The sequence below is a fragment of the Piliocolobus tephrosceles genome, chromosome 2 (assembly GCF_002776525.5).
Source record: "Piliocolobus tephrosceles isolate RC106 chromosome 2, ASM277652v3, whole genome shotgun sequence".
In the NCBI taxonomy this organism is placed as follows: Eukaryota; Metazoa; Chordata; class Mammalia; order Primates; family Cercopithecidae; genus Piliocolobus; species Piliocolobus tephrosceles.
The window spans coordinates 67,230,675-67,241,117 of record NC_045435.1 but is presented as its reverse complement, the minus strand read 5'-3'; the positions used below and the strand labels follow the sequence as shown (position 1 = coordinate 67,241,117).

Below are 10,443 nucleotides of genomic sequence, written 5' to 3'. Positions count from 1 at the left end.
TTTTTTGTATTTTTAGTAGAGATGGGATTTCACCGTGTTAGCCAGGATGGTCTCAATCTCTTGACCTTGTGATCCACCCACCTTGGCCTCCTAAAGTGCTGGGATTACAGGCGTGAGCCACCATGCCTGGCCGATCTTTGCTTTTCTTTATGGCTCAGAAGAAATATTTGAGTAGGTTATAGGTCAATGTCAAGGATTTGTAAAAGGGTTTTTTACATTCAGGAGCCTTTCCCCAATTTCATTTGTTCATTTTTAAATATCAGGGGTTTTTTTTATTCATCAAGGAATACATGGCCATTGAAAAAAATATGAAAATAAAAATAAGCAAATGGAAATAAACTCCCCTTATCCTACTATAATGTAGTCTTTGGTACAATTTCTCAATTTCTCTAAGTATCTTTGTATTTTTTAATTGAGACAGGGTCTCACTCTGTTACCCAGGCTGCAGTGTAGTGGCACAATCACAGCTCACTGCAGCCTTGACCTCCTGAGCTCAGGTGATCCTCCTACCTCAGCTTACCAAGTAGTGGGGACTATAGGTGTGTGCCACCACACCTGGCTACTTTTTGTGGGGTGTTATTATTATTATTATTTTTTTTTTTGGAGAGATGGGGTTTTGCCCTGTTGCCTAAGATGGTCTCAAACTCCTGGGCTCAAGCAATCCATCTGCCACCTCGGCTTCCCAGAGTGCTGGGATTACAGACATGGGCTACCACACTGGCCTAGAATCTTTTGTGGTCTGGGAATTAGTTATATTAACCTATAAGAGTTTCAAGGCCTCTTTATTCACTCTCCACTCTCTACAACCTGCTGAAGGGGATTGTGGTTTTGACTCATTAGATTCTTTCCTTCCTCAGTCATATAAGGAAATTTTTGTCTTTCCCAGACCAATTCTGGAGTTATCTCAGAAGACAGGGAATAATCCAGATAAAATCAAATAGGAAGAAAGAAAAGTGCAGAGAGGCCAAGTAGATAGACCCAGATAGCACAGAACCAAGAGGAGGGGGGAATCGGACAGACAGAATGGCACATGTGCTGGGTTTTGGGGAAGCTTGGGGCACTGGGGTGCTACAGACTGGCACAAGAGGATCTGGAGGATGAGCAGAAAACCAGGGTTTGGATTGGAGAAGGAACAGCTTTGCTGTGGTTCATGAATTGAAATTCCATTAATGTTGTTGGCAAGATAGGACAAGTAGAGATGGACTTTTGTGGTTGGCCTGTGCCAAGCGGGGGTTGTGGGTTGGAGAGCAGCTGCTTTTATATTTTTGTATTTCCTTTTTTTATACATTCATTTTATTTCTGATTATGAAATAATATACTAATTATAGAAATTTCTACTTCTTCTGTTTTTTTTTTTGTTTTTGTTTTTTTTTGGAGACAGAGTCTCACTGTGTCACCCAGGCTGGAATGCAGTGGTGCAATCTTGGCTCTCTGCACCCTCTGCCTCCCGGGTTCAAGTGATTCTCCTGCCTCAGCCTCCCAAGTAACTGGGACTACAGGTGGCCACCACCATGCCTGGCTATTTTTTTTTTTTTTTTTTTTTTGAGATGGAGTTTTGCTCTTGTTGCCCGGGCTGGAGTACAATGGCACCATCTCGGCTCACTACAACCTCTGCCTCCCGGGTTCAAGCAATTCTCCTGCCTCAGCCTCTGAGTAGCTGAGATTACAGGCTCCCACCACCAAGCCCAACTAATTTTTTGTATTTTTAGTAGAGACGGGGTTTCACCATGTTGGCCAGGCTGGTCTTGAACCCCTGACCTCAGGTGATGTGCCTGCCTCAGCCTCCCAAAGTGCTGGGATTACAGGCATGAGCCACGGCGCCCAGCCCAGGCCCAGCTAATTTTTGTATTTTTTAGTAGAGGTGGGGTTTCACCATGTTGGCCAGGCTGGTCTCAAACCCCTGACCTCAAAAGATCCACCCACCTCGGCCCCCCAAAGTGCTGGGATTACAGGCTTGAGCCACTGCGCTCAGCCTAGAAATTTCTACTTCTGAACTATCTAACTCGTATGATAAATCCACCTAACAGAGAATGCGTTATGTATTACAATTGCTTTTACCCACTCAACATATGTCTTCCCATATTATTAAATGCACTTCAGTGTTTTAAAAATAGCTGTGTATACAATCCACAGTAAATTGTTGGCCATATAGGTTGTTTCTGAAAGTTTTTGATCATAAATACCACTAATATCAATACTGTTACAACTCAATCTTTGCATTTTTGTTTAATTCTTTAGACTATATTCTGAGGAGGGGATTTATTGGCTTGAAGGGTGTATTTGCAAGGATTTTGAATGAAATAAGCAACTTATTATTGTAGAGCTTAGTTTTAAATTATGTACAACTGGCTGGGCACGGTGGCTCATGCCTGTAATCTTAGCACTTTGGGAGGCTGAGGGGGTTGGATCACATGAGGTCAGGAGTTCAAGACCAGCCTGGCCAACATGGTGAAACCTTATCATTACTAAAAATACAAAAATTAGCTGGGCGTGTTGGCGGGTGCCTGTAATCCCAGCTACTAGGGAGGCTGAAGCAGGAGAATTGCTTGAACCTGGGAGGCGGAGGTTGCAGTGAGCCGAGATCATGCCACTGTACTCCAGCCTGGGTGACGAGTGAAACTCCATCTCAAAAAAAAAAAAAAAAAGTGCAACTACTCTTGCCATTGTTTAACTTTGTGCATCTTAATAGAAATTTTTAGCTTTTCAGAGCAGTTTGACATTGATTTTATCCCTTAATTTCACCCATTCAGGTGTGAAAAGCTTTCACTCTTAATTTAAAAATGTTCAAAATTCCTTTTATGTTTCAGTAGGCAGAAACAGAGAGCTAAAATTTAAAGGAATTTTTGAAAAAGAATTGTTTATCCTGAATATGAATCCCAGTATGAGCATGAGTTCTTCATCTCTTCCATTTCAGAGAAAGTAAGCTCTTGGCATCACCTTCCCTTATCCTGTCTTCCCCCATCCCTCTTTTCAAATCAGCAATGTTACTATTTAGGGCATGAGGAAAACACACTACCCTCTGTGTCCTTCCCAAGTAAAACCCTCATTAGTCTCTAAGGTAAAAAGTTAAATAACTCAATGTGCCAGCCCACCACAGATGTCTTGTTAAGGGTTTTGTATACACAGTGGCTTGGGGTGGGCGACTATAATGCCCAAAACTTCATCTAAATTTCTTCTTCTTCTTCTTCTTCTTCTTCTTATTATTATTTTGAGAGAGTTTCCCTCTTGTTGCCCAGGCTGGAGTGCAATGGTGCGATCTCAGCTCACTGCAACCTCCGCCTTCTGAGTTCAAGTGATTCTCCTGCCTCAGCCTCCCAAGTAGCTGGGATTACAGGCGTGTACCACCGCGCCCAGCTAATTTTTGTATTTTTAGTAGAGACGAGGTTTCACCTTGTTGACCAGGCTGGCCTTGAACTCTTGACCTCAGGTGATCCACCTGCCTAGGCCTCCCAAAGTGCTAGGATTACAGGTGTGTGCCACCATGCCCGGCACAAATTTCTTCTGCATAATGTGTTTCCTCCATTATCAATAGTAGTGTAATTGCTATCACATACTAAACATTTGGCTTATATAAGAATGAATCTGGAACTGTGTGCTTGAAAATCTGCATTGATAACTCATCTAATGATACTTTGGGCATTTAAAAACACTTATAATGAACTCTCTATGTGAGGAATCATAAATGCCTCCATGGGGTAGGCAGATTATGTAAGACAGTGATTCAGGCCAGCTATTAGAAAAACAGTGATTAGACCTGGCATGGTGTGACTCATGCCTGTAATCCTAGCACTTTGGGAGGCCAAGGTGGGCGGATCACTTGATGCTAGGAGTTCGAGACTGGCCTGCCAACATGGCAAAAACCTACCTGTACTGAAAATACAAAAAATTAGCGGGGCATGGTGGCATGTGCCTGTAATCCCAGTTACTCGGGAGGCTGAGGCACAAGAATGGCTTGAACCCGGGAGGCGGAGGTTGCAGTGAGCCAAGATCGCGCCACTGCACTCCAGCCTGGGCAACAGAACAAGACTCTGTCTCAAATTACAAAAAAGAAAAAGAAAAAGAAAAAGGAAAAGAATGATTAATAGCACCTCACTTTGGGCCTCTGTGTGCATGATGCAGTAGAGAGCAGTGTGGACTGGAGCTCAATGGGGAGCGTTTATTCTGCCTGAATGAGCAGGCACTCAAGCCAGCTGTTGACATGTGGGAAAGTGGGCCTAGTACTGTTAGATTTTCTTGTTCCAGGAGAACAAGAAATCCCAAGTTTTATGGATTTTTTTTTTTTTTTTTTTTTTTTTAACACATGGGTTTCAAGTAAGTTTTTTCAAACACTATACAGGGCAAACAAAAATGTGACTGTAGACTGGATCTAGCCCATGGAGGCCATTATGTGGCCTGCATTCTACATTCATCCATCACGAGCTTCTATGAGGATATAAATAAACCCTTAGAGCTAAGAAAACACAACCTACTGTGTACTAGAGCCCAGGATGTATGGAGGCTAAACATAGTACCTTCAAAAGAAGTTTTAGTCTTCAAAATTGTGGACCTCTAATGAGATAGGGACTACTTTGACGGGAACTGCTTGGGTGTGATCTCAGTTCCATCGTTTTTTTTTTTTTTTTTTTTTTTGAAACAAGGTCTCACTCTGTCAACCAATCTGGAGTGCAGTGGTGGAATCTTGGCTCACTGCAACCTCAGCTTCCGAGGTTCAAGCGATCCTCCCACCTCAGCCTCCTGAGTAGCTGGGAGCACAGGTGTGTGCCACCACACCTGGCTAATTTTCATATTTTTGTGGAGATGGGGTTTTGCCGTATTGCCTGGGTTGGTCTTGAACTCCTGGCGTCAAGTGATCCTCCCACCTCGGCCTCCCAAAGTACTGGGATTACAGGTGTGAACTACCATTCCTGGACTTCCCCACCATTTTCTAACCTCTGTGCCTTAGTTTCTTCATTTGAGAAATGAACTAATAGTATCTCCTTTATAAGATTATGAGAAATCAAATGAGACAATTCGGGTTAAAGTATTAAAGTATTAGTAAGTTCTCAGTAATTGTTTTTACTCCTCTTTCTCCTTTTGCTACTTCTATTGCTGAACTAGTCACCCCTCATTCTTTCTTCCTCATATTTCAGGTTTCTGAGTCCCTTCAACATGATCCTGGGAGGAATCGTGGTGGTGCTGGTGTTCACAGGGTTTGTGTGGGCAGCCCACAATAAGGACGCCCTTCGCCGGCTGAAGAAGCGCTACCCCACGACGTTCGTTATGGTGGTCATGTTGGCGAGTTATTTCCTTATATCCATGTTTGGAGGTGTCATGGTCTTTGTGTTTGGCATTACTTTTCCTTTGCTGTGTAAGTGAACTTGAGTTTTTTCTTGCATCATAAAAAAAATGTAGGAGCAATTATCCAACGGGAATTCCATAACCTGTTTCTTATGTGTGTTGGCATGTCAGCAAAAGTGTCAGAATTTTCTAAAACAGCTTTCTACTTGTTATCCAACTAGACCCAGATAACATAGAACTGAGGTCAAGAACTATGAGGTCAAGGCCTCATAGTTCATTAATTCCCCAAGTATTTGTTGGGGCATCTGCTATCTGTCATACATTTTGTTGTTGTTGTTGTTGTGATGGGGTCTACTCTGTCACCCATGCTGTGGTGTTATCTCAGCTTACTGCAACCTCTTCCTCCTGAACAGCTGGGACCACATGCACATATCCAGCTAATTTTTTGTGTTTTTGGTAGAGACGGGGGTTTTACTATGTTGCCCCGGCTGATCTTGAACTCCCAAGCTCGAGTGATCTAGCTGCCTCGGACTCCCCAAGTGCCGGGATTACAGGCATGAGCCACTTTGCCCAGCCGTTTTTCATACATTCTTATGGGGACAAACAGTAAACAGAACAAAGACAAATCCCAGGTCATACAGCAGGAATGTGGCATAACCTGCACTAGACCCCAGATTTGTCTAATACGAGAGTCTATTGTCAATTTTTAAGTGCCATTCCTATTGTCCTGATACAGAAATGAATGTATTTATTATTTGGAAGTAAACTATTTATTCTCCACTCGCTCAGGAGATCATAACTAGTGTTAAAAGTTTGGTAAGTCTATAGGAATAATTGGCTCAGAATATAGGTACTAAATACTCAGATTCTGGTGAGGAGATCTAGATATTCTCTAAGTTTTACATGAATTATTTACTAAGAGTCCAAACACTTGAAGCCTGAAATAGAAAAGAAATAAAATCCCAGCCTAATCAGCAGAAATCTGATTAAAATTCTAGTGTATTAAGTGACAGGCACATCCCTTTAACTTTCAATAACATTTGACATGTGCGTTTATTCCACTAAATGAAATTATTTGCTTGTTTAGGACTTTGTTAGATTAAGTCCAGAATATTTATGGATACATCCCATACCCTATTGGATAAAATATCTGAGCCAACAAATTCAAACATTTTTGGAATTTTCTTCAGGTTTTCTGTAGGTGCTATAGGCTTAGTATTTCAATGATACTATTTAATCAAACAGCTTGCTAATTTTAATACCTTTCCACATCAGACTCTGAGATAGGCCAGTGTAATGAAATGTATCAGAGGTAGACAGTTAAGAGTCCTGATTTCTATTCTTAGACCTGCTGGAAACCAGCATGTGACTTGGACCAGTCATCCTATATGGGCTGTAGCTCACTCATCTCTAAAGTAAGGAGATTATCTAATCTAATAATCTAATCACTTATCTAATAAGTGATTCCCAAACTGATAATTGTGAGGCTCATCCAGGATACTTTTTAAAAATATAAATTTCCCAGCCACATCTTTATTTTGTGGGTCAACAGTGGTACCCAACGATGTTATGTTTTTAGAAAGCTCCTCAACTATTTCTAGATCCTCCAGATGAATCCACATCAGTATTTTTCAAAATGAGGGTCCAAGATCCACCTACATCAGAATCATCCAGAGTCATTATTAAAATAATGAATTCTGGAGCCTTCCCTCAGTTGTAATAGTCTGAATTTGGGGTGGTGGAGACCAGGAATTTGCCTATTTAACAGTCTCTCCAGGTGATTTGAATGTACATGGAAGTTGTAAAACCACTGGTATAGATCATATGGAGAGAGGGTTACCTGTTTAAAATACAGATTCCCAGGCCTGTCTCTTTAAGGCTCAGGTAGAGGAGGTCCAGGAAAGGGGACAGGGAATCTGTGGTAAAATAAGCAAATCTGGGGAACAATGGGCTATACAAACTCTGTAAAGCTCTTAGATTTTTACATCTAGAATTCTATACCCAACACTTTGGGTAAAGCCTCTGGGAGGCACTTTGCAAGTGGACTTTACTCACATGCTCCTGCAGGGAACAAGATACAGAAAACCCCTGAATTGAGCAAGAGTTATTTTCTGGAAAGCCTCAGGTAAGTTGATTTTTAGGTAGGATAGAATCCCATTGATTCACTCTGAATTTCAGGACATTTAAGTAGCATCTGCAAGGTGATGATGTCAGTGCATGAAGGAAAGGGTATGGCTTCCAGATAATGGTCCTTCCTGTTGAATACAGCATTTTCCTTTAATGCAGGGAAAACAAAAACAAAAAAAAAAAAACTATGTATGACTTGATGAAGAGCTTTACATAAAGTCCAAGGAGCCATTTGAAGGCTTGGATCAATTAGAGAAGCAGACTGGACTGTAGCTAACTAAGGCAGTTTACTAATAGTGTGAAGAGAGGGAGTGTAATATTGATGTGGCAAAAGAGAATTATTGCTTTGGTGTTAACCAGGTGTCACTTCTCTGCAGTGATGTTTATCCATGCATCGTTGAGACTCCGGAACCTCAAGAACAAACTGGAGAATAAAATGGAAGGAATAGGTTTGAAGAGGACACCGATGGGCATTGTCCTGGATGCCCTAGAACAGCAGGAAGAAGGCATCAACAGACTCACTGACTATATCAGCAAAGTGAAGGAATAAACATAACTTACCTGAGATAGGGTCACAGCAGAAATTGAGTTGCAGTTTGCCCTTGTCCAGACCTACTTTCTGCTTGTGTTTTTGAAATAGGAGGTGCACGTACCACCCAATTATCTATGGCAGCATGCATGTATAGGCCGAACTATTATCAGCTCTGATGTTTCAGAGAGAAGGCCTCAGAAACTGAAAGAAAACCACCACCTTCCTATTGTATCTGAAGTTTCACGTGTGTTTATGAAATCTAATGGGAAATGGATCGCACGATTTCTTTAAGGAAATCAAAAAAATTATGGCTTTTACAGCAACAATACTGTTACAGGAATAAAAAAATTGTAAAGTATCAAGACCATACAAGTAAATGAAAAGGCTATTAAAGTAGATGACATCATGTGTTAGCCTGCTCCTAATCCCCTAGAATTGTAATGTGTGGGATATAAATTAGTTTTTATTATTCTCCTTTAAAAATCAAAGATGATCTCTATCACTTTGCCACCTGTTTGATGTGCAGTGGAAACTGGTTAAGCCAGCTGTTTATACTTCGTTTACAAATATAAAGATAGCTGTTTAGGATATTTTGTTACATTTTTGTAAATTTTTGAAATGCTAGTAATGTGTTTTCACTAGCTGGTATCTGTTGCAAACTTAATGTCATTTTCCTTAAGATGGTTCCAGCTATGTAACCTGTATTATTCTGGACAGACTTGTTAAAAAACAAACAGACAAAAAATAAAACAAAACTTGAGTTCTATTTACCTTGCACATCTTTTGTTGTTACAGTGAAAAAAAAAAAAAAATGGTCCAAGAAAATGTTTCCCATTTTTGTATTGTTTAGTGTTTAACTGGAACATTTAGAAAGAAGGAAATGAACGTGCATTTTATTAATTCCTTAGAGACACAAAGAGGACAATAATAACTGATCTTTTGAAATTTGAAAAACGTCTTTAGATGACCAAGCAAAAAGACTTTAAAAAATGGTAATGAAAATGGAATGCAGCTACTGCAGCTAATAAAAATTTTAGACAGCAATTGTTACAACCATATGCCTTTATAGCTAGACATTAGAATTATGATAGCATGAGTTTATACATTCTATTACTTTTCCTCCCTTTCTCATGTTTTTATAAATAGGTGATAAAAATGTTTTGCCTGCCAATTGAATGATTTCATAGATGAAGTAGAAACATTTAGGTTTCCGTTGCATTAAATTGTGAAGACAACTGGAGTGGTACTTACTGAAGAAACTCTCTGTATGTCCTGGAATAAGAAGCAATGATATGCTGCTTCTGATTTTTCTTGCATTTTAAATTCTCAGCCAACCTATAGCCATGATCTTTAGCACAGTGATATCACCATGACTTTACAGATACGGTCTAGAATCTGTACCCTTACCCAAATATGAAGAATAAAATTGATTAAAGGTTTTTTTGGTGAGACTTTATTTAATGCACATCTGTCTTAAATACCTGAGAAACCTGGCGACGACCCTATGAACAGTGAAGATGTTCTACATAGCAAACTTTACCTGTTTCAAATACTGTTTAGTAAAGCTTGAATACCTTATTAACTTGCAGCCAGAATAAAACAATTCTAGTGGGATCCTATTTTTAAGCCTGACATGAGTATTATATACATGTTAGCCCCTTCCATTTTCTACAAGGTGAATTCTGCTGACAAAATACAATAAATTTGGAGAAACAAAAAAAAAGATACTTGTAATTACTCATGGCCAGTGGTCAATTCTAGAAAGGTAATAATAGAAAAATATAACATATAAATGTTGTAAATGATGATTACATTTGAAAAACAAGTTAAAAATCTGCAACTAAGATCTTTAGGCTTGGGTGGTAGAAAAAGCATAATGTGAACTGCTTCACCTCTTTTGGCAAAACCTGTGTATTGAGGCCATAAGCTATGAAATTGGATCTTTTCTTCTTGTATATCTAAGATAAAAACCCTCTTACAGCACATTTTGAAATTCCTGACTTTATTAATACGGTGGCTATAAAACAAATGCAGAGGGGTGTTCTAGAATTTTTTTTGTTTTTTTGGTTTTTTTTTGAGATGAGGTTTCACTCTTGTTGCCCAGGCTGGAGCGCAATGGCACAGTCTCAGCTCACTGCAACCTCTGCCTCCCGTGTTTAGGCGATTCTCCTGCCTCAGCCTCCTAAGTAGCTGGGATTACAGGCATGAGCTACCATGACTGGCTAATTTTTTTTTTTTTTTTTTTAAGTAGAAACGGGGTTTCACCATGTTGGTCAGGCTGGTCTTGAACTCCTGACCTCACATGATTCACCCACCTCGGCCTCCTAAAGTGCTGGGATTACAGGCATGACCCACCACGCCGGCCTAGAATTTCAACTACTAATTTACATTAAGCTTTTAATTGTGTTTAAAGTGCTTTGCCCTATCAGAGTTTAGCCTCTTAAATGTAGTATGTGCTAGACCCTTAAAAGTTTTGTTTGCCGGGTGCGGTGGCTCAAGCCTGTAAT

The 10,443-nt window shown here is 40.1% G+C and overlaps 1 protein-coding gene across 1 annotated transcript in view; it reads left to right on the top strand.

Moving 5' to 3' along the window:
- Positions 1 to 9,376, top strand: part of ARL6IP5 (ADP ribosylation factor like GTPase 6 interacting protein 5) — a 22,321-nt gene extending 12,945 nt beyond the window's left edge. The window contains exons 2-3 of the mRNA XM_023200218.2: positions 5,130 to 5,347; positions 7,782 to 9,376. Of these exons, the coding sequence (XP_023055986.1) occupies positions 5,130 to 5,347; positions 7,782 to 7,954 (391 nt within the window). The 3' untranslated portion in view covers positions 7,955 to 9,376. The remainder of the gene's footprint in view (positions 1 to 5,129; positions 5,348 to 7,781) is intronic.
- The last annotated feature ends 1,067 nt before the right edge of the window (positions 9,377 to 10,443 follow it).